The following is a 25074-nucleotide window of genomic DNA, read 5'->3' as shown; positions in this document are numbered from 1 at the left end:
ATCACAGAAGAGAAATTCTGATTCACTCATTGCTTCTCATGTGAGAACTGCAATCTGTTTGTCGTATTGCTGCTGTATTTTTATCAGACTGTATCGTCCATCACGTTATTTTTCACTTATCAAAGAGAAATGGTCATGAAAGACAAATTCCAACCAAATTCAGCATTTGTGGGTATTCTGGCAGTGTGCCACTCTAGAATTAAATCAGATTTTTGTCAGCTAAGGAGACAAAAGTCCCTTGCTTTTCATTCCTGCCCCCCAAAATTTGTTTTCTTCGTTCTGTTTATAAGCAGGATCATATAGGAACATGATTTTTTTTTCTGAATAAATCAGACAAAATAAAAGTCTCTGTACGCTTCCAATATGTTATATATTACTAGGATTTTATGGAAGAGGCTGCAGTACTACATCTTGGTGACAATTATATAAAAAAATAAATCAGCTGGTTTTGGAGTGGGAATGTGTGTGGGCTTTGTGTTTTGTTTTGTTTTATTTATTGGTTTTGTTTTTTTAAAATTTTGATATATTCAACAGTACAAATTCTGTGTACTTTGTGAAACTTGAATGAAAACTCGACTGTTCCTTTGAATTTCAGAAATCTCACCAGGGGGATTGCTGAAAGCAGTTACTTGGTTTTCATAAAATGCCTTCCAAATGCTGCACATGGAATGCAGGTTTAATGACCAGATAGAAACAATATGTGAAGATCCAGCACAGGTCTTCACCGTGAAGGCCATGCTGAATGTTATCAGCTGTGCTGAGCCTGCTAGAAGGCAGATATGTTCAGGGCAGAAAGTTCAACAGTTTAAAACATACAAAGTAAGAATATAGCGTTTCTATACTCTCAATTCAAGTATAAACTAAAACTTGGGTTGGAAACAGCTCCTCATTTTGGAGTGTGTCTGTAGTCTCTTTTATGGCTCCATCAAGAAAAATCATAATATTAACTGAAGGAAACAACCCTTATAATCTCTTATATATTATGCCTTACCAGAGCTGTTATGCTTTTTTTTACAGTATTCAATTACATATAGGCTGGAAACTCTTGTAGCAATAGGGATCTTTGTTACACAGAGACAGGAATGTGAACTCTTAAGCCAAACATAGAAAACCAACCCACCAGTAAGTTAGTTAATTTTAAAGGAGTACCCTCTTGAACTATAAAAGCTGTGCAGGGAAAAAAAAAATAAAAGCAGGTTCCTGAGGCATTCAGCTTCATTTTTACAGGCTCATTTACTATGTCAATTCAAATGCAAGAGTAACTCATTTAGCTGTGCTAGTAATTCTTACTCTGTATGTGACAGCCAGAGTCCAAGGAAATTAAGCAGGACAATAGAAGATCGATATTATATGGTATGGCCACATATGGTCTCATCAATACTTCAATGGGTTTAGTTATGCTTTTTGTCATCAGAGAGTAAACCACCCATTTCAACATTAAATGGCTGCCACTTTTACTTTGCAAGGTTATCCTGTGCCATTGCATTGGAAAGATCTATGAACAAATTTGCAGCATTTGGCTTATTTATCCAAACTCAGAAGTCCTATAAAGAGAGTAGGAAAATCTGAACTGAATACATTGAAATATGTTAGGGTAATGTTCTTTTGTCAAAAATTATTTTTCAAGTGCTGCATGACAATATTTTTGTATGCTGAGCATGCACACATTACACCTAAATAACACGGCCTTGGAGATGGATGCACATCAAAGCCTGTATTTCATATTTCAAGAATTTTTGCGTCATCAAAACTAGAGATGGGACTGGTGTGTGAGATCATCTTATCCACCCTACTCTTTATTGCAAGTCTGTTTCCTGAAGAATATTCTGAAGTATTTCAGCTTGTCTAGTTTTACACAACTGTAACTGTGCTTCAAGTCCATTGGGAGGCTGAGGTATAGCACAATTGTTAATTGCATTTCCCTATCACTCACCCTAAAATTTTTATTTCCTAAACACATTCTGCTATTTCTGGTTATACTACCTTGGATCTACCTACAGTTCTGGGAACCATTAAAATCCTAATCAGTTGTCCCTGTTCTTCCTTTTGCATAATTTTAAGTACAGAGTCATCATGTTCTCCCTGTCCCTTGGGTTTTCTTGTAGCCAAGAATGACATCATTTTCCTAATTTTTCCTCACAAACCAGCTCTTCTGGCATGAAAATAGTTTTTGCTTTGCTCAGAAATATCTCTAACCTGTTTAAAAGTCTGTGAGGTCTACAAAAACAAGACAAAATTTCAAGGCCTTGTAGATGCTTTATCTCTTTTCTCATTTAAAGTGTGTGCCCTTATGGTTTGTGATGCAGGGATCCTACTATAGACTCAGGTTTCTACTTACTGTGAGCCTGAAATTCACGGATACCACTGGGACATCAAAAATGCCATCCAGCCATCTTGAAGCCTTCATGTGCTCTAATGGCTTTCTGGGTATTTTCTGTCCATTTCCTAGTTCAGTGTCCTACTTTTTTTGTATTATTATTATTATATTTTTTTGTTTCTATTCATTTAAGCTTCCCTTTCTGTTGGCTTATTCATCAAAGTGCCAAACACCATAACCTTTGAAACGAAGGATAAGTTTAACTTTCAAGTGGGCTGAAGGGATCAGCAATCTTCCAGCTCAAATCTTGAATGTCTGTGTTTCTCTCCTGAATGATTTTAATAACCTCTGGATTTTTGTATTAGGGTTTATTTAACTGCAGTACCCTTTCATTTCAGCTTGGGACTAAATGATATACTAGGTTGCACAAGAGTCCAAAACACATAATAGGATTCTTCTTTCCAAGCAGGAAATTTTTCTTCAGTGTTTTTTGCAGTTCTTACTTGGTTTTTGGCTCATACTTGTATCAGAACCACTAAAAGTGGAAAAATTTATAAATAATGTAAAACAATACAAAATTTGGCAAAATCTTCCTGCTGCCTTTATAGCATTTCTGTTCAAACAGCTAGATGAAGATTCTCTGCAGATTTGTACGTACTCTCAAATGATACAACTGGTTTAATCAAAAGCCTGTTTTCTGGTTGCAAGAATAGAACTCTAATCCTCTTTTCTTTGGTCTAAATTCAATTGTTTTATTGCTCATCTTGAATAAATGGCTTCTGGCTGAAATCTTGAATTTTTCCTTGCCTGAGATGCTGATCATGTTTGTAAGTATTTGACTAAGATATATTGTGCCTATCTGTGCCTAATGAAGCACTAACCAGACTAAATGATGAATGGCAGTTTAATCAATTCAGTTCATTTGGTAACCAGCAGAAGCATATGGAACATAAATTTTAACCTCTCTTTTGTAAAAACCTAATTTATTCTAAAATTTGACCACAACTGTGCTTTTCAAAGTTTTCTTCTACTTATCAATGCCTGAAGAGAAACTTTACTTAATATAGATCTGCCTTGGGGATGTAGAATTAGAAAATAGTGATGTATATTTCATTTTCTTCTTCAAGAAATTTGATTACCAGCTCTCGTTGTCCTAGAATGTAAAATTATTTCATTGGTTGGTACTATTCAAAGCCTTCAGAAATGGATAAAGCATAGGTAATCTGCTGATAATCTTAGTTCAGTGGCATTTGTAAATGCTCAACCCCAGCCTTAATGAAAATATGCAACTTGTTTTCATTAAGTTGTTCTAGAACCACTTCCTCATCAATATATGTACACATATTCCTAAAAGTAAATGCGGCTTTCTGAATCCATCATCATGATGCCTAAGCAATGAAAAGGTATGTAATTAGTACATTCCAAATAATTTACTTCTAAAACCAAAGTTAAGTTAGAGGTTATGGCTGTGACTTTCTGACACAGAAACACAACTTTCAATTTCAGGGGGGTGGTACCATAGTTAGTTTCACAAATTCTTAGTTCATTTTGATACATGGTTTAGGGGTCTGAACCTGTTATTGTTTTGAATGAAGAGGGATTTTGGGTGGTTGCTTACACAGATATGGTACAGTATATGTAGGTATTTGCACATGGAAGTTGTGGAAAAAATATATGCAGAAAAACGTAATTGAACAAGCTAAAGTATATAATAAAATTCTCCATCATGTTGGTAGCTAAGAGGGATGTTTTCTCTTAAGATTATTTTTGCTGAGGGAACAAGAAACTCTTGAGCTGTTTTCATCCAGAAAAGGTGCAAATGTTTATAATTTGTTTTCCTTTTGAGATGCAGGAAGTTCACAGGTTATCTGGAATTTGAGTTAGAGTCACAGAAGCTCTCCTCCATGTTAGAGGATCTATTCTTTTGTGCTCTAGTTAGTGTGTCTCAGATATTTTTTCCCTCTGATTTCTCAGTACTTCTACCACTGACTTAACTCAGTGGGATGAGGGAAACTTGTGTGAAGTACTTTTTGTGACAAACCAAGTACAGGACCTGTAAGGAGATGACTGTCATGGCGGGGAGAGGAGGGAGTCCGTGTCTTCTCAGCCCATTGCAGCACCTCTCAGCCAGAGGTTGTGGGGAATGGGGTCAGCAGCCTCCCAGAGCTATGGGCTTTGAACTACTTTTGTTTATGCTGTCAAAGGGGAGAAGAAAGTCCAAGCAAGCCCATCCCTGAAGTTGTCAGCATTTGGGCTTAACTTAGTTCCGTGATTGAGCAGCCACATGCTCTTTTCCTTTTTGCTCACCTTTTTCCAGGTTCTCCTCCTATGCCAAGCCCTTCCAGTGTGCTTCCTTGTCATTATCCTGTCCCCATTCAGCTTCTTCCAAGAGCGCACTCTCACACATCTTCAGAAATAATTTGGGAGCATGACTGTGCTGCTGGGAAGCACTAATATGGAGATAACAGCTGTGCCTTTATTGGTCTCAACATCTGTGAATCAGATTCCTGCTACCTCTACACTTGCCTTCAAGCACCTGAGAAGTGTTCATTTGTATTCACTGGTTTTATTAAATGCAGGTTTGTCCTTCAGCCTGCCATCAATTAAAAAAATTGTATATTATTTAAATGCTGGTAAAGGATGCAAAAGTGCTGTTGCTAGCTACTTGGTCTATAAGAAATCTTTCTAACATTGCATACTTCTTTTTTTTCTTCTGTAGGGGAGTGGGTTGTATCTTTGTAGAAATGATTCAAGGGGTCGCTGCTTTTCCGGGAATGAAAGATATTCAGGATCAACTTGAAAGGATATTTCTGGTGAGTTCTTTATTGCTGAAGTAATGTACCTAAGAAATGAAACAAATTATAGATTCATAAATGTTCGCATATTTCTTTGTGTCAGGAATTAAATTATGAATAGATCCAAGGATCAGAAGCCTAGTCCACAAGCTTACTTGACATATTTTGTGTTAAAAGTTCAGTTTCTAATTTTTTTCAATCAATATTTTTTTTAAAAAAATAAAGGTTTTTATTCAATTGTGGAAGAAGTTTTCTAAATGTAAGGTAGTGGAAATCCAGCTGGTTTGTCATCCTCACTTTGCAAGTTATTGGAAACAACTCTGGATGGTGGTTTATTAATATTCTACTAATATTGTAGTGTCAATGGAAAGTATTTGTTGTGAGACAGATATATGAAGGAAAAATAAGGTAGGAGACAAAATGAGAAACGGAAAGGGAAATCTGAAATTACACTGTAAAAGTTCAGCAGGAGTCCTTGCCTACTCCTTCTGCAGTAGTAAATGGCTCTGGCTGGGCCATTAATAAGGTATGTGGGTTGCTCATAGGCACTGATAATACATCCACATTAGGAGTGAAAGAAGAGCTAATTTGTCTCAAGCGTAGTCATCACTTACACATTTTTCTTCCCAGGGTTGTGGATTTTAGGTTTTGTTTGTTTGCTTGGGGTTTTATTTTCATTTGCTCTTTCTTCCATTGTGCTCGGGGTTTGGCAATTCCCTTACAAAAGGCTCAGGAATAACTTTTCTTGACTCCCTGTCAAGGTCTGTATTTACTCCAGTGCCTCCTGGGAGCATTGCTGTTGTGGAGTGAGTTTATTCAGGGAAGCCACTTCTCATCCAGATGAGCCAGAGTGGCTCCTGGTGCTGTGGGGTGGCCATCAGGGAAAATATTGCAAGAGCAGCATCTTCCCTCAACATGGTAATCTCTGGATTGCTTCTAACCACAAATTTAGAAAAGAATCATACCGTTGCTTTCAAAGGTGATTTTGTAAGTAGTCATTTATTTTAAGTGCAGAGGATTTATTTGGTATTCATTTTTGGCCCACGGGGAGATAAAGAAAGTCTTTCATAACCTGTTTAAAAAATTTACATTTTCATTTTACTCAAAGTTGCTTGTACTACATCTCTTTTGTTGGGACATCAGGGAATTTAGCAACTGCTTTTATGAATGACTCATAAAAAGTACTTCTCTAAAACAAGACCTTATTTGATTGTGATATAAAAATAACCAATTTTCTGTAAAATCTTCTGTTATTCTGCCCTCTTGGCTAATACCCTGAAAATTCTGTGCTATGGAAAAATGGCTGTGCTACAACATAGACCGGGAGCAGCACTTCCGAGAAGTTCCTGTGACGTGTCTCATTGCTTTGTTTGTTTGCCAGCTGGTGTATTTTAAGCTTAGCAACTTCTGAGCCAGTTTCCATCTTTTGCTTTCTTAACTTATTATGCTTCTCATTTATTCATCTGAAATTTTCTCCTTATTTATAGAATGTGAAATTTTGTAACTAATAAATTCCTCTTTGGGACTTCATCTCATTTGTTGCGGTAAAATCTCAGTGACTGTTTTTGCTGTGGAAATTAAGGGCACTTCTAACAGCAGAAATCCCTTCCTTCAAGAGGGCCTTTTTTTGCACTGTATTATATGAGATTGCATGATACAGTGCAGAAAAGTGATAGTAATAGATATATCATATAAACCTATTTTTGTAAGCCTTTTGTAAACCTTTTGTATATTTCCATTTTCTTCTCTCTCCTCACAATTATTTGTGTGTTAAAATGCCAAGATAAATATAATCTAGGATGCGTTTTGAAGCCTGCCATTTTTTAAAATTCTGTTTTAAAACTGCAGCTGCAAATACTGAGAACAGCGCTGAAATAACAAGGGATAATTTATTGATAATGTTTCTTTAATTTGATCTGTTGCAAACCTTCAAATAAATAGATAAAATTTTGGACTGGATAGTTTTATGGTCCATTGCAAATCAGAGTTAATTTTTAAATCCCAATTAATTAGGCTTTCTAATGGAAGTGTCTAGTTACTCTTAGCTAAATAGTTTCAGTGAGTGCCTTCCTAATGTACTCTAAGCATCATTAAGAATTTAAGTTATCTATTAAAAGTTATAAAACAAAGGATTATTCTTGTTTGGTTTTGTATTTGAACAGAAGGATTAAATTCATTAATTCCCCAATGAATCATGTATAGTGTGGTAGTTAATAGCACTGAAGTACAAAATTAATCAGGTTGTTTTACCAGATAACTAATACAATTAACTCCCACACAGTGAGTACTTACACAGCTGGGAAAGAAACAGATCAACCAGTAAAAGACTTTTCCACAAACTTTTCCCATAGTTCATGTTTTCAACATTCTCCAGTGTTGGTTTTCTTGAAACAGAGGGTTGTCTTCTAAAAATGGCGTAAGGTACAGTGCACCTTCACACTAATCCAGTAATCCTTTTCTTCTTCTGAAATACATAACTTGCAACAAAAGGTATATTAATCTGTGTCATATCTGTTGCTAATTGTTATTAGTCACAGCTACATGTCCATAGTATGTAAAAGGTCAGGTTGCAGCTGGAGGCTTTTAGGGAAGTGGTTGTACTGTAGTAGGAAAGTCACAAAATGCTAAGAAATAGTAGCAAGGAAAAGTAAATAAAACTTAACGTGAATAACAGTTTAAAAATCTGTTTGATTTCCTACTGTATAGTGCCCATTATTATGTAAATGAAATTAAAATACATTGTGTGTATGCTGTTTTAGCGATTATGAAGTCAGAGAGTGTCTCTAAATGTTTTTGTGTATCTCTGCCCCTGGCCTTCTTCACATATCTACATAGCAAAAGTAGATGCAACCCAACATACCACATATGTTTCTTCCTCATTCTGATTGATGTTTATTTATGTTTCATAATGGCTTAATTAAGTGATTGTATATAATACATTAAGAACAGAGGTTGATCTTTCAGTTTTGTTTAAGGACTTTTCTCTTTAAACTTGTCTCTCCTGACTTCTATTGTTTCAATTTGTGGGTTTTTAAATGATAATATACACTGATTATTTCTGTTACAGCAGCTGTTTATAGAAAGCATTCTCAGGTTCCATTACAGCCATAGGTCTCAATAAAATAGCAAGGGTTTATATACAAGATCTCTTCTCAGAATTGGAGCAGCACTTAGACATGTTAATGAATAAGCAGGTTGCAAGTTTTTATTGTCATACTTGGGATCTGATAATATGAATTCTTTTCTCCGCCTATACTTAAAAGTGTTGATAACCTCTTTTAAGAAAACTATACTTATCAAATAAAATGGGAATCACACATATAAGTAGGTTGCTTTCTCAAAGAAGTTTAGTGGTGAATTAAATGCCTTAATGCAGAGATGTTTTGATTTATCAGTGTATTTTTACATCTTTACTCCTGCTTTTTTCCTACATATTGAAACTCAAGTTACTTTCTGGATAGAAATGCATCATAGAAAATGAGAGAGTAAAGTGTAAAATCATAAAATTAAATCATAAAATCATAAAGGTTGGAAAAGACCTCCAAGATCAATGAGTCCATCCTTCGACTGAACACCACCTTGTCACCTAAACAATAGCATTAAATGCCATGTCCAGTTGTTTCCTGAACACTTCCAGGGATGGTGATTCCACAACCTCCCTGAGTTTCAAAGCCTGACAACCCTTTCAGTGAAGAAATTCTTCCTGATGTCCAACCTGAACATCCCCTGGCACAGCTTGAGGCCATTTCCTCTTGTTCTGTGGCTAGTTGTTGTAATTACAGCCTGTAAGACCTAACAAGTCTTTTGCCTCTAAGTATCATACTAATGATGTATCGTCATCATTTCCAGCAAACTCTTTGCTTTACCATTCTCTGAGACAAGCAGCTTGAGGTTTTGTTGCAAGGTGCTAAGTCTGATGGACTGATAATGTGATGCAGTAGTCTCAGCATTTCTGTTTAGTCTTGTAATATGTGCACAAGACAAGAATGAAGCTTCAATGATCAAGTACATGTTGAGCAGTTAAACCATGAGAACGGGAAAAATATGTGAGGCAATCTGTTGAATCAAATTAATACTACAGAAAATTGGGAAATAGCATTTGTCTTCTGATATGGAATAGCTAAGATCTTTATCAGTAGTTTATTTCTGTTGATCATTTGTTAGCATACTCTATATGCAACCTTTGAGGTTTTCTGATCAAGGAGAACCTGCCATTGTAAATATAAAATTTAATTATGTCTAGAAGTAAAAGCTGCACCAAATGCCTTCAAGTTAGCCCTGTACTGGGGAGAATTGACAGCTCCTTGGATCTGGTGGTGATCAGCATGAATTAGTTGAGTGTTAAAGCTGATTACACTGAGCAGCCTGCAGTATGCCTGTGCATGCCTTATGCTGAACCACACTGGACGTAGCAACTTGGTTACAGCTCTCATTCTTATATAAGGATGTATTTTTATACTTGCTGTTCTTAAAGATTCAAACCAGATCAGAGTTGAATTTCTTATGTTAGCTCAATTTTTCTTCTGCAGAGATTTTTTTTTAAGTGGGAGATATTTCTGTCTTTTCCATTTTATGTGAGCTTTCTGAGAGCCGCTATAGATCAAAGTGAATTTTCCTCCCAGGCTCTGACGCCTTCCCGATAAGGGAATAATCTGTGCATTGGCTGAACTTTAGTCTTGGTGCCAACTACACTGCAAATTAGATTTCACTGCAAGAATAATGCACAAAGAGTTCTGATACTTTGTAGACCTCTGCACAGGCAGGACAATGGCATTTAGATGCTGTTTTATCTGTAAATGGGCATTCACTCTGCAAACATCATTCCGGGAAGCATGCGCACCGCAGGAGCATCACGCTGCAGGTAACATGTCACAGCAGGAGTGGAAATTTGCAGCCAGAAGCTTCTGTCTTTCCTGAGGTGCCTATCAAACAAGCTGAGGACTCCTTTCTGGTATTGGATGCTATTGCTCTGTTGGGTATCATAACACACAGTATTAAAAAGTAATTAAAAGAGAACAATATCCATTTGTTGAGCCCAGCAGCCTGATATGCCAAAGGGGGACACCAGAAATGTGAGCTTTCTACACGGAACTGTTCAGCAAAGACTCACAAGGGTTTGCTATTTCAGATAGCTATGAAAAATGACGTTTTCCTTTTCACTGGCAATGTAAGTGTTATTTTTGTTATTGAAGATTTAGAAGGCTAGCAATATTATTTTTTCACCTATGTATACACATCCAGGTATATATGATAAGCCCAAAGTGTCTTGTTTATTGCAATGCAGGCTAGTAGTGTTTCCTCCATGACTCTGATGTTAACAGGCATTTGTGAAGCTGCAGAGCTTTCTCCCTGTTATTCTGTATCTGGAGGTTTGCTTTGTGTCACTGATGTCCTGAAATAATATTGTTTAAGAGCGTTTAAGCTTATGACAGACCCAAAGAAAACGTGCTTTCTGGTACATTGTATTAATTGCATCTTTTGGGAAGCTAGCAATGTTAAATCCAAGGGAGGAGTACATTAAACCATTGAGTTTTAAAGTTTTTCTGTGTAATCAAGTACTTAATCAAATTTACTGTTCTTTTATTTCTGTTTCATTATTTAAAAAAAGTTTTTCTGTCACTCAGTAAATACTTTCGCTCTGAAAAACAGCTCATTTATCTCTGATGGAACAGATGTATTTGTGAGGCTGGACCCGAGATGAAATTTATTTTGTGTAGGCATGGCATCTATGGTGCCATATATGGTGAAAATTATGAATCTGGTTGGAGAAAGAGTCTTCATCTTTGTTATATGGATAGTACTTGCTTAGAGGGAGAACTTTCTGTTTTCTTCTCATCTCTCTCCATTTTCTTCCCACCAATGACTTCATGAGGAAAATGAAGGGGTTTGTTTGAAACTAATTAAATGGAAACCTGACTGCTGAGTTCTATCTTCTATAACTCAGCATGTAGGGAGAATAAGAGAAGTGCAATCCTGCTAATAAATCTACCTCTCCTTTGCTTTATAATAACAATATGCTAAATATTTCACTTCTCTTCAGCATCACTGAAATTAATTTAATAAATAACAGGCTTCTCTACCTGTGGGTCTTCTCTTTGAAGTTGTTAGCACTTGTTCAGTATTTTACTGTAGTTGCCTGCAGGTTTTGCACTGATACTGCTTTTATAAGGTTCCTTTCTGGGCTTTATGTCTTATGCCAAACTTCAAATGAAGGTAATTCTAAACTAGGAAAGTATGAGTAAAATTAACCTTTAAAATTAACTTTAAAAAACAAACTAAATCTTCTATATGTTCATGCTTTGTAAAGGATTTTGGTAATTTTTTAAGAGTTCTTTTTAAGGAGTTTTAGCTCAATTTTTGCTCTCCTACTGCACTATATTGTTTTCTGTATCACTGCATGGGTAGTCTTTTCCCCATATAACACGGATCAAGGTATGTGAGCTGATTTGTGTTTACTTTTCATAAAGAACTCCCATTTTCACCATGTCTGAGTAGAGATAGTCTGTGCTGTTCTTTGCCTGATATCATTAAACCCATATGGTACTGGGCAAACAAACTAGGCCTAGAATTTAAAAATAGCAATCTTGTAAAAATGTAGGACATTTTCTAGAGGAATATTGCCTATGTGTGTCAGGAAAGAAGGCATATGTATCCCACACTCTGTTAACATTTCTTTTGGAAAAGGGGACACATAACCTCCCATTCATCCATGTTTAAAGTCATAAAAATACTGACCAGTGTCTTATGGACACTTGCCAAGGGATCTACCAGCTGGTAGCAGGAGGGAAGAGGAAGAGAGGAAGTAATTAATGAATATGTAACCCCATCTTTGTCTTTCAAGGGCTGGCTGGGTTTTAGGCCAGCCAGTCACACAACCTGATGCACATGGGTGTCATCTGCTTGCAAGATGCTCCTGTCCAGCCTGCTAATTCTAAGCAAAACCCTGAGCGTGGCTGGGCTGGCATTGAAGAGCTTGGCTTATTGTCAGCTTGGTAGTGCAAAACATGAGGAGTAATTGGCTATCAGGAAAAGAAAACAAATTAAGACGTGGTTCAATGGAAAACAATGGCTTTGTGGTTTACTTTGGAATTGGAATGTTTCTTTACTATCTGTCATTAGAAAAGAGCTATAATTGTAAGGAAGCTGTAGTGAGTTGACCCTGGCTGGATGCCAGGTACCCACTAAAGCCACTCTTTCCCTCCCCTCTGCAACTGGACAGAGGAGAGAAAAAAAACGTGAGGGATTCATGAGTTAAGAGCCTGGAGAGGTCACTTACTGATAGCTATCACAGGCAAAACAGACTCATAGTGGGGATACTAATTAAATTTATTATGGACAGGATTAGAGCAAAAGAGTGAGAAGTAAAATAATCTTAAAAACACCTTCCCCCCACTCTTCCTTCCTTCCAAACTCTACCTCCGTCCCCACAGTGGTACAGGGGGTGGGGAATGGGGGTTATGGTCTGTTGTTTCTGCTGCTGCTGCTGCTCAGAGAAAGGAGTCCTTCCCCTGCTTCCCATGAGGTCCCTCCCACCAGAGACCTCTCTGACGTCAGTCCATCCCTCACGCAACAGTTCCTCATAAACTGCTGTCCCGTGAGTCACTTCTCCATGGGGTGCAGTCCTTCACGAGTGAGCTGCTCCTGTGTGGGTCCCCCACAGGGGCCACAAATACTACCTGGGAAAAAACCTGCTCCAGCGTGGGCTTCCCTCTCCATGGGCTGCAGGTCCCGGGCAGAAGCCTGCTCCATCTTGGGCCTCTCCAAGGGATCACAGACTCCTTCATGCATCCACCTGCTCCAGCATGGCCTTCACCACGGGCTGCAGGGGCCTCAGCTCCAGCATGTGGAGATCCTCCTCTTTCTCCTTCTGCACTGACTTTGGTGTCTGCATTGTTGTTCACATGTTCTCACTCTGCTCTTCCCTGGAGGGAATTTTCACTGCGCAATAACTTTCTGTTCTTAAATATGTTATCACAGAGACATTACTATCACTCCTGATTGGCTTGACCTTGGCCAGCAGCAGGAAGCCCACCCTGGAGCCAGCTGACATTGGAGGGGAAGCTTCTAGCAGCTTCTAACAGAAGCCGTCCCTGTAGCCTCCCCACCCCACTACCAAAACCCAGCCACAGAAACTCACTACAGAAGCATTGTTTCTTTTCTAGACTCGCCTCTCATTTTTGAGCAGGTAGTTACAGTCAATACCTTGAAAAAAAATATGCTGAGACTCAGCTGGTGTAAATCAGTAATTGATGTAAACCAGTGCAGCTCTGTTTGCTTACACTGATGCACATCTTTGCAGGCACCCTACTTCTTGGCCCCGTACACCATACTTATTTGCCATGTAAAATCCCTCTCTGTGCAGGTTGTGTCCACAAGTGTTGTGGAGCTGTAATTGCAAACATATTTGCATGCAGGTGACACTGAACAGAAAAGCAGTTGCAAGCAATTTGTGCATATTACTAAAGCAGCTGAAGCCCATTTTAAACAAAAATGTTGGTCTGTTATCCAAAAACTTATCTTGCAAGACAATATTGTACTGTAAAAAAAACACAGGCATATTCATCAACCTGCTCTGATATGCTGGCTTTATTTACTAGGGAAGATAACAATCAGGCATCAAATAGTCTCATTGCTTTCTCTTTTGTAAAGAAAGGAACAATATTTAATGCACTTGAATCTTCTTTTTTGCCTTTCTTCTTTTACTTGTGTCTGATTTCACATTGCATGCCAAAAGTGGGTTTTCTGAAGAGCATCTTGACGGCCAAAATTTTTGTTTATAATCTGTAGCTCAAGTTGAAACATCCTTAAGGTTGAAAATCTCTAAAAATCAATGTGAAGCAGTTTTAGATGATGATTTTAGAGATGGGGTATGAGAATCTAAGATTGATACGTCTTGCCTGTCTACACACGTTTCTTAAAAGACTTCAAGAATAATAGCTGATTTTTTCTGCCCTCTTAAGAACTGGTAAAAGTAAATAGCTTTTTCTGTTGTCTGGGGGAAACATCTCCTTCAGCCCATGCACATGCCTGAGGTACCATTTGCAGTCGGCCTAATTTGCATAAAGGTAGACTTTAATACCTGTTTCAGTGTTTCAGTAATCAGTGCCTTAGACTATGTATTAATTTGACAAGATGCTAAGCACTTGCCATAAGATTGTCTTCAACTATCACTGCCATTTACACAAGCTGCTAATCCTCAGTATCTTTCTATAACTAAATGTAAATTTTGAGATAGGCTTAGTGATTTCAACAGGCTTCAATTTTCAAGGGCAAGCATTAATACACTTTGATTAGAACAGCTGTTTTTCTAGTTCATTAAATGGCTATGGTTAAATAATTTAGGCATTTAATTTTCATATGTTTAAAAATTTGTATAACCTTGTCTAGGTTGCTTTTCATTTTAAGAGAAAATTAGCCAACAGGAAAAAGAAGCTGCATTAGTTTCAAACTGATTTGAAAAGTACTAGACAAAATTAGTATTAGAAAGTAGGAAAAGGAATGCAAAAACGCTATAGAAATGAAATGTATTCTACTTCATAAGAAAATGTCAGAAAAGAAGCCTCATAAGAGTTTGAGAATAGGAGAATTACCTGACTTGAATCCTAATGCAGTAGGCATTCTCAGCTGTTTTAGGGTGAAATAAATGGAGCAGGTTCTGACATATGCAGTATTATGTTTTATTCTTGTGCTTTAGTTCTTCCTTCCTCAGTCTTCTGAGTGCTCCATTTAAAATAACTTGGAGGGCAAAGCAGAACTGGATTCTCTTGCTGTCAGTTATGGGAAGAAAAATGTCCTGTGTTCACTGTTTATCTTTATAATGTGCATGTATATCACTGTGTAGCTGCATTTCTGGCAATTGAGCTCTGTTTTTGAGTACATCAGAGAAAGTTAATAATATGTATTGTAAGACCATAATGAGAATTCTTCACAGAGCTTTTTCAGGGCAGAACATGGTCCAAATGTGGTGCAAACTCTCAAACCCGCCAGTGATGGAGCAGAACAGCATAAGTAAATTCCTAAAAGAAATGCTTGCCCTGATGAGGATAAATCAAAGAAAATTTTTAGCCATCTACTTAAAAACACTGAAATTTTATGGTTGAATTTCTGTATCTTTTGATGAGTGAGAAATCAGTTGAACTTGTGAATTTTCAATTTGATTAAACTTTACTCTGTCATAAAGAGGGACTTATTGTTTTAGAATAGTGCCTGCTTAATTCCTTTTACAGTTATTTAAAAATATTCTGAATTTACTTATCTTTTTCAAAATGGCATTATTTGCATTATAACTCTTTTCATCTTAGAACATATTGTATTTGTGGGTTTTTTCCCCAGAGTATCCTGAATGTAATTGTTTTACAATAGCTGGAAATTGAGCTTTTTGCATAAGAGAAACAAAAGTTGTATAAATTTTATATCACTGAACTGGCTTTTCAGGAAAATCAGAGGGAAAACAGCCAGGGATTTTATCAATCCTTTAGGTATCCTTCATGTCTCATTTTGGTGTGCATCCATACGACATGTTTCTCTACTTACTTCAAAAGAGGCCTTAATAATTTGGATGTGGGAGATCCTGCACTTTTTGGTATAATCTGCTCTGGCCTGATGAGACGTGGTTAATGACATTGCTATGCTGCTGAACCAGCTTGTTAGAGTGTGCTAGTATTGCTTCTTCCTCCTGGAAAGGGAGGGGTAGGGATGAGGTCCTGCTGATATCATATTGCTTTATCAGCTGCTCAGCTGTTCAAGGCAGGGTAATAACTGTAGCCAGGGAAAAATCCTCTTTTGTTTGTTTAATGGGTCTTTCCATGAAATCTGTGCAATACCCTATTCCATAAAACAATAGTCAGACCAGTGAATGTTGCGGAAAACTAAGGATAGTGAAACATCTGTTTCTTACTAAAGTCATCTCTTCATTTATTTTTGCTAATGTTTTCATGGTTTTGTTTCTTTTGTTGCCTTTTAACTAGCTTAATAATAACATTGTGCTGCTCATCTGCATTCCTCACATAGTCTAAGAGATCAGCTGTGCCTACAGTGTTGAGAGGTTGATTTTTCTTTCTGATAACTGGTGTAGTTGATTGTCCATATTTCATTGGTGTAACATCTACCTTTCTTTTAATGTGGTCAGATCTTCAAAATTTATCTCTGAAATGTTATGATTTGCCTTGTAATAGCCGAGTTGCTCACGTTAAAGAATTAAAGTTGTCATTTGACTGTTGTTGTATCTGATGCCTCATCATTATTCAGCCTTTGTGTCATCAGTGTTTCAGGCCATGTGTTTCTGTAGACCTTAGTGTATCGGGGGTGGGGGATAAAAATTGTAACTCCAGTCTTTCTCTTCCTCTCTATCATTATTGACTGCTAGTGGTACTGGAGCTCACTGTCGTATGTTTGTGCAAATTTTCCTTTGTTTGCATATCCTGTTTATTTAGTTACTCATTTCCCCCTCTGGCTTGTTTTTATTTTGTTTTTTTAGAAAAAGAGTGGACCATGATATGCAGGTGTTAAATAGCTCCAATCTTCCAAAAATTTGCTGTCATTCATGCACACTTCATCGTGGATTGTTTCAATGTAAGCCCTCTCAGTTCCTTTTGGAGCTGTAAGCACTATGTTCTCCAAATTCTGCCCAGGTCTCATAGCTCCCTTCTCCACTGAATAGAGAGGATTGGTTCCAGCAGCTCCGGGGAAATAGTTCCCTTTTGCCCAAAAGTAACACTGCCAAGAGTAAGACCTGCCACTACAGCTGCCCTACATGTGGTTTAAAGTTTTAATTAGAGACAGGAGATGACTACACCCTAATCCCTCTTGCCTTGTGTTTTTGAGAGCTCAGAAGTTGTGGACAAAGTTACCGAGTGCACTAATGTCGAAGCAAACAAGTGGGTTCACTGAAGCTGAGAGTGCTGCTGCCTCTTCCAATTAAGTGACACCTGCTTTTACCTTCTTTTAAATAAGCAAAATGAAAACTCTTAGGCCACCTGCCTGCTGATTGTTAAAGCCACAGCTGCTACATGAGAAATAAATGGTTAAATCACAGTTTCCAGTTTTCAAAAATTTTACCGTCTCGACATTTCTTATTCTTTCAAAACCCCCTTCTGATTTCAACAGTTGGGTGTGTATCTCGTGGTGTCTGGACAATGAACCCATCCCTCTTAATGGATTTGCAAGGAAATAGGCAAAGCAGGTGTCATGAAAATGGATAGATATTCCAGTGAAGAATTCACTGGAAATTTCTAAAGTGCTCTGGAGTGAAGAGTGCTAGCTCACTCTGCTGCAGTGATACAGGTTCTGTTCAGCCAGTCTTCCCATGGATCTTACTGGCCTCTGGATGAGAATGAGTAACTCCCTGGGATTCTGCCCTGATCCCACTTAAAATGTCTCAGCTGTTTTTATAGCTAGTGTCTCTCCATCAGATGTAGGCTAACATTTCCCCCATTTTAGAAAATAAATATTTCTCTGCTTTGATTTTTCATTCTGCTTGCTTGCTCTGTCCCTGTGATTCAGAAAGATAGTATAAAATTCTTGCTGTTGTAGCAGCAAAATGCTGCTGTTTGGAATGAATACACCAAGCATCATGCTATGTTTTGTTGTAGGAAAAACACCTGAAGCTGTATCACTTGTCATGGATTTTAAGTGATAATGTTAGACATTTTTAAAAGAGATTTGATTTGGGAATTCTGATAAGGTTCCATATAGGAATCAGCTGGATATTTAGACATCCAAGAGGAGTCCTTCTGATATACCTATCAGAAGTGGAGCTCATTATTAATGCCCCACTGTTTCAGAAATATTGTAACACCTGGACCTGCACATTCTTCAAATGGCAGTATGACTGGCTGCCTTCATTTTCTACAGATTGTCGCATAAAAAAACTTGACAATATACTCATTGCATCACTGAGCTCCATGTGGCTGCACAAATCTATTCAAAATTGAGATTATTACAAGATCAAGATTGTAGTTGGCAAAATAAGGAGTTGGCAAACTTCTGGATGATCTGATCAGATTCTAGTCTCATGCTGTTCTGTGATGCTGAGCATCAGGCTTCATATATGTGTCTTGGTATATGTTACCTGCCCTGTTTTTTTCAGGTGAAAAAAATTTTTTCATGATAGTACTCTTTTTTTTTTTTCCAGACAGTGAGCTCAAGCAGCTCAGTCAACCCAGCTATAATATTCTATCTACCTTAGCACAACAGCTTTTCTCTCTGGTGCAAATATATTTCTACCACATAAGCAGCACATGTCATGAGCTTCTATTGTGCAGTGCATATGCTGTTCCTTGTGCATAAGGAATGGTGAGTCTTGTTGTGTTGTCATAACGAGGCACACATTCCTCCAATGTGTTGTGACTGGGCACCAGGCCAGAGACAAAAGGTTTCCAGTATCAGAGAAGGACAGTGTGCACTTCACTGCTTCAGAATGGGGGTTTGTTCTGGGAAAATGTTGGTTGGTTGCTGTGAAAACCGTTGGGTCAGGTCCTGGTGCGGTGATAGTCATTACGGTGAATGGATGTGATCCCAAATGTTCTAGTTTGTTCAAACAGTTGTAGTTAAATGACACTGTAGTGAAGAAACAATTATTTTTATGATGATTCATGGGAAGATACATAAATATAGTCTGATAATTATTTAAATAAGCTCTCCAGCTGAATGGCAGCTTTAAGCCCTTAATTATCCTCATGCAGTGGCGTAGCTTTGCTTGTGCCAATGAGATTGGACACTGCAATACTAGGTAGGAATTCATGTGTGTTAACTGAGCCAGTTTTATGGTCTTCAAAAAGACCATAAACCCAGCTTTATGATCCAAAGGCAGCATTACTTTTCCGATAAGCCAGCGTTTCCAAAAAAAGAAAATCCTGTGTAGTGCATACCTGGAATTCAAATGAGCCAGCTGCTGAGCCAGCACAGCAGGGCTTCTGGAAGTACATTTCATAAAAGCCTCCCACAGAGTTTTGTCTTTTTTTTTTTTTTTTCAGTTTAATGAAAAAAGTAAAAAAATTAGAAATAAATCTTTAAAGAGCATGTTTAGGAGAGGGCTCTGCAACATAAACAGGATAGCAAATGTGAAACGCAGAGTATATACCTTTCTGTATAGAGTAAATCAGAGCAGATTTTAAAGGATATATAAACAAGCATGACTTGTGAGCCATGGGGTCCTTCCAACAGAAAATTGCTGTCTTCTTTTGCAGTAAAGAAAACCATTCTGTTTCTTCCCAAATGTAGGGAAGGGGTCTTCCAGCACAGATATTGGGAGCAGCTGCTTCTTTGCATGTATTAACACCAATTTCTCGATGAAATCATTCCCTCTGTGTAACTTTACTGGAGAGCTCACAAGTTCTTTCAATGCCAGAAGAGCAAACTTTTCTCCTTGGAGGAGGGGCAGAGAAATCTGTTGAGGTCAGCTTGAGTCTTCTGCATTAATTTTCTTCCCGGTCTTTTCCTGGTTCACAGCTTTGAGGTCCACAAAACTTTCAAATTCTCTTCTCTTCTTACTAAGGGTCAGTTTCATCCATAGTTTTTGCAGCTCTAAAGCAGATATCAGAGACATTAAATCTAGTTTAATGTCAGAATTTTTTTATTCTGATTATGAGATTGTTTGTCAATGGAAAGAGACTGCTCAGCACAGGTGTCTGGGAGAGCAGAAGGAACATGTTTTCTGTTCTGCTCCTTTAGCCGCTTCAATATGAAGCATCCCTCATAGAGGAACCATCTTTTCACTTTGGAGCTGAACAGTGTCTCCTTTTAGTGTGTACATCAGTTTTTAATTAACTTTTGATTTGGCAATATTGCTGCCTGGTTGCACTGGTTGAGGGAAAGTGCAATCTCTATCAGGAGTTTCATTTTTTCCCTTTTGCTGCTTATTTCACACTCTGTCTCTACAGCACAGACCCCTCTGTTTTCAAAATACGTTGCCAAATCCTGTTTTCTTATATTTTTTTTAGAATTCATCTCATTCGCATAAATGTTTTAGGAAGAATCACTAAATAAAAAACCAGTTTTTTCCACCAAGTGAACTTTTATGAATGTTGTAAGTTACTAAAATAGGGCCTTATGATGAAATGTGCTGACTCCCTGTAGGAAGAGGATGTCATAGTCCTGTACAAGTTGTTTTACACTTGCTTTTTTCTTGTTGTGAAATTTAGATTAAATACTCTGGTTTTGCTCTCACTCCAGTTTGGATTATGGACAGAATTAGTTTCTAAAAGTCATCTCACTGAATCATGGAAACAGCTCTGTCAAAGTGTTTAGTAGGTACTTTTTGGAATAAACAAAACTCTTCCCTGACTGAGCATTTAAGGACACTGGCATGTCAAACCTCCGTAGTGCTTTGTTGTAAGGCTGGGGATTTCATTTAATCTGCCCTGATGGTCTGCAGTGCTGGGTCTGCGGTGATGCCTGTCAGTTCCTCCTCCTCCTCCTCCCAGCTGTCGCTCCCAGATCATGCAGAGAGAGTAGGTAGAGCCTGGCTCTGTGAAGGCAGACAGGAATCTTTATGAAGTCTTCAGTCCCCGTTGATTTCCTCGTGGTAGCACAGTTGCAGTGGTGACTCTGTCAGGGTCCCTCAGAAAGGTAGCTGTGGTTACCATGGGTATGAACAGAGTGATGAGTTTACTTGTGCTGCAAACAGCGTGGAAACAGTGTTGGGATAAATTTAACTTTGCAATGCAGGCAGCTACTCAAATATCACTTAGATATACAAAGTAAGGTTGGAAGAAATCACATATTAAATATGTTTCCTGGCAAGACTTCATTGTATTCTGCCTCTATGGGGAAACAGAGTTAAGAACAATTGGGTCCTCTACTGTTTCAAGGACCTCATTTTTCATCCTTGACAGAGTTAAAGTGCAAATATTAGTTGAGCTTGACTTTTTTTAAAATCAATGTGTGTTGTTAAAATTTTGTGGTAATGTTTTGCTTCCCTCATCCATACTGGCACATTACCTCAATGTTTTAGAAGACAACTTCATGATAAATCACTTCTTATGCTCAAAGCAAGTGGTTTTATTACCCATGTATAATGGAGTGATGATATTCCACTTCCACTTGATGCTTGAAAGAGTCAGCTTTTTTTTGAACCTCATTCTATTCTTGCTACTTCTTTTTTCACCTTAAAGAATAAACCTCAATAGCTTCCATTTTTTTCAAAAAACAGCATCACTTTTGTACAGCAGAAACAAGTTTATGGGGTTTGTGAGGAGGTGCCTTCCCTCTTTTTTGTTCCTGTTGTGTCTTGACCTCATTATCTGTGTAGCAGATACTTCATATGACTCTTGAAAGAATTGATTACCCTTTTTTTTTTGTTAAGACAATGTTTAGATCATTCGCAAAATAACTTGCAAAAGACATACTCCAATCAGTTTGTTTTCTAATCACCCTTGTTTTCTCTTAAGTCCATAATTCTGATTTAATTTCCTGAATGAATGCAGATCAGATTAAACATACTCTTCTGCACATTACCATTGTGCATATAAAATGGTGGCTTTTGAGTTTCTTTTCCATTATACCACGTACCATCACTGCAAGGATTTTTTTATGACTTTACTAACATTTACAGGCACAGAAGGAAGCAAAAAAAATTGCAACCCATTTTATACATAAAACTTAGAACAAGAATTTGAAAGTCTGATTTTGTCTGTAAAGAATTATGGGTTCTTGTTTAACACTTCTGTTCTGAAGAGGAATCATACAACTTATATTTTCTGTATGCTTTATTTATTTCACTGGTATTGTCTTTCTTACCTGGGTGGAAATAATGAAGAGATGTTTTGATGACAGTTGGCTAAAAAAACATGGAAATTTTGCTATGAAAGACAAATAATTTTGCTAAAATACAGTTTTTAGGTTCTGAACGAGCCTTTTAGTGCCTTCCACATGGGAAGAGACTGCCTTGATCACACAATTTCACTTGAGTTGTTTTAACTTTGAATTGACATGGATTCCTTGTTTAGGAATGATATGTGATTTTTGCTATTCATTTAATAAAGTAAGGCTTCAATATTTTAAATCTCAAGGTGATGAACAGGCATGTAGTCTTTATTTTTCATGAATCCAAATAATGTTGCCATCTTAGCTGATAGACATTGTTTCTTTAGTGAAAAATTAGGTGGCTTTTTCATTGCAGCTGTGAACCCTGGAACATCCACAGCTTTCTCAAAGGTAAAATATGTTCAGCCTCAATCTAACAAACATGTACATGCATTACACAAACAAATAGGTTTACTGGCCCTTATGGTAAGCGAACTGCAAAACCGAACGGATGAGGTCCTGATGTGAAGAAATTACTGGTTTTGAGGCAATTCCATTTCTGACTCTTATCTGTTGGATATTAAACTTGACACTCAGCTGTCACCTATCGTGCCCAGCAGAGAGTTGAAGGAAGCCTCGCTGCAGTTGTCAGTCAGCAGACTCTGAGTCAGCATGCATAATACACAAATAGTTGCTGATTTTTTTTTAACCTGTTGTACTAAACCCAAATACTAAGTTGAAGGATGAAGTTCATCCCTTGGTCTTCACTACTACATGTACTTTATGCTCACTGAGATTATTGGGTCGTAATACAGCACTTTCCCTGCTTGTGGAAGATGTGGTTAAGATCTACCTAACAGTGACTCCTGGAGAGAAATGTGGCTGAAGGTGGATCATCTGGACAAATGGCTTAGCAGCAGGACAGACTGCCACAGAGAGACCACATAAGCTTCTCCTCTTCCAGACTAGATGGGAAATTCTGTGTTCAGAGGTGGCTCTGAGAGTGGTGGAGCTGCCACAGAAAAACCCTGGAACTTACATTGCTTCTCAAGAGCCATTTCTAAAGCAGTAATGTACTTTCCTCTAATGAAAAGGAAAAGAACTCCTAGGTTTTTGACTAAGTCATTAGATATGTGTGCTTTGCAAGAATGGAACAGATTTTTGTTGAAAAACTGAACATTTGAAACCTCCAAATCTCACTCAACAGAAAGAGATTGCTGATTTGGAAATGACTCTGCAGTGATTATTCTCTTCCTCTTGATTAAGTTCAGTTCCTGAGACAGCTATTGTCTCCCATGGTACATCACAGCCAAGGATTCACTAAATGCAGTATGTTTTATGCAGCAAAAAAGAAGACCAGAACAGAAATCTTGAACATCCTTAAAAGGAAAAATGAAAAGAAACCCAAACATTTTTTACATCCAGCTTGTAACTCTTCTTAGTTAAAATTCCAGGGCATTTTTCGACAAAACCTTCTTTTTTTAAAAGGAAAAAAAAAATGCATTCTCCTGACACTTTTTCATTAAACTTTGTTTGCTCATCAAGTTGACCTAACATTAAAAAAATTGAAAATTCTGCATATTGCTTAGCCTGATTTCCATAAACCTTGTCTAAGGAAAGGCAGCTCATTTGCATGCTGGTCTTGTTTTTCATTCTGCTCTGAATAATACCATGGGCTGCATGTTCTTTGTCTTGTTGAACTCCGAAACATCGCCTTTCTTGAGGATCATCAGATCTAACAAGGGTTAAAGCATTATTTCAGTAATATGCAGCTTTGTATATTCAAAACTTGTAGTGTAAAGGGGAATGCTGTTCTTCATTAATTATGTCAGCAACTGGGAAAGAGCTGCTAGGAAAGATTTGCACTGCTGCTCATCTAAGACATGGCAGTAATGTGGGATGTTTTTGCTTTCAAAGCAGAATACGGGACAACATGACTAATTGTGTTGGTAAAGTGGCGCAAAGCTCACCGTAAAGTAATTATTCCCTTGCACACCAGAGAATGATGAGTCTTTGCAAAATCAGATGCAGAACATGAACTTTTTTCTTCTATTAAAAAATTAAGGCAATGCAATACCCCACAGTGCATTCGTGTTGCATTTGCTGGGAAGTTTTCTACATCATGCTTGGGTATGGAGATTTGAACAGTATGTTGTGTTTTCATATCTTTCTGTCAAATTGTAACCATATCAACTGGCAGTACAGGTATTTGGCCCTCAGTACCCTGATGTATTGTAAATCTGTTATTTTTATATAAATAGACTTCTTACCCTACAAATGAAATTAGAATCTGATCCTGATTTTGAATAGCAAGTTTCAAATGAGAAGGTCATTTTATCTTGTTTGTAAGAGAATAAAAGAGCCCAGAGTGGGCTGCAGCGTGGAACAGCAGAATCCCGTTAGGTTTTGGAATTTTCTTTGAAGAAACCATAACCACATTGATCCCTGGAAAACACTGAATCCATTCCAAATTTAAGAATTGTAGATTATTCTTGTGTTAGGAACTCAATTTTTAAAAAATAGGATGTTAAACCATGCAAGTTGAATGGTTACCTCACTGAGAAGCAAATTATCAGTAGAGAAAGCAAAGTTAGTCTTGTTTTTTCAAATCATCCTCAGTGCTAAATAAAAGCTTATTTCCAATATTAAGTTGGGGTTTGATTGCCATGACAGTGGTGGTTATTTTTAGGGTTTGGAACATAAAATGGAAAGAAAAAGTGTTAAAATGTAGAAGAGGCAGAACTCATGCCGCCAGGCTTGGAATGAGAAGTGGTGGATCATGATAAGATAGTCAGGGCTAGAAGGTCACCCGTGAAATACCAGCTCCTGCAGTTCAGTTGTTGTCCCTGGCTGCTGTGCCTCCTGTATCTTCCACTTCCACTGGTAAGATCACACTTGCTCTCCAGCACTGGCAGGGTACACAGTGGTTTGCTCCCTCATTTGATCAGTTAGATGCTAAGATGTTGCCAGTGGTTTGGTCTGGGTAACTAGTCTTCACTGCTAAGTGACAGTGTTTTTGAGTAAAACCAGAAGACTCTTGGGTTCTCCCTTTCTCCTCCACTTCCCCTTTTCCATATTGGTTCCTTAATTCTCTTTTGTAAGCCACAAATCTTTTTCCACCATTCTGTTATGCGTGAACTCTGCTTTGCTTTGTTTATAGCAGGTGTCAAAACTCATTGCTTTGGATTGCTTAATCCCACCTCATCAAAAGGGAATTGA

General features: G+C 37.7%; 1 protein-coding gene across 3 annotated transcripts in view; it reads left to right on the top strand.

Annotated features, from left to right (window-relative positions):
* CDK14 (cyclin dependent kinase 14) overlaps window positions 1-25074 on the top strand; it is a 313070-nt gene that overhangs the window by 186066 nt on the left and 101930 nt on the right. For all 3 annotated transcript variants that reach the window (XM_051802182.1, XM_051802184.1, XM_051802183.1), the window contains one exon: window positions 5037-5130. In XM_051802182.1, coding sequence (XP_051658142.1) covers window positions 5037-5130 — 94 coding nt within the window. The remainder of the gene's footprint in view (window positions 1-5036; window positions 5131-25074) is intronic.

The sequence above is a fragment of the Manacus candei genome, unplaced genomic scaffold, assembly GCF_025592945.1.
Source record: "Manacus candei isolate 608988 ecotype Guabito, Panama unplaced genomic scaffold, ASM2559294v1 h1tg000056l, whole genome shotgun sequence".
Classification (NCBI taxonomy): Eukaryota; Metazoa; Chordata; class Aves; order Passeriformes; family Pipridae; genus Manacus; species Manacus candei.
Note: the sequence above shows the minus strand (reverse complement) of the source record. Positions and strands in the feature narration are given on the sequence as shown.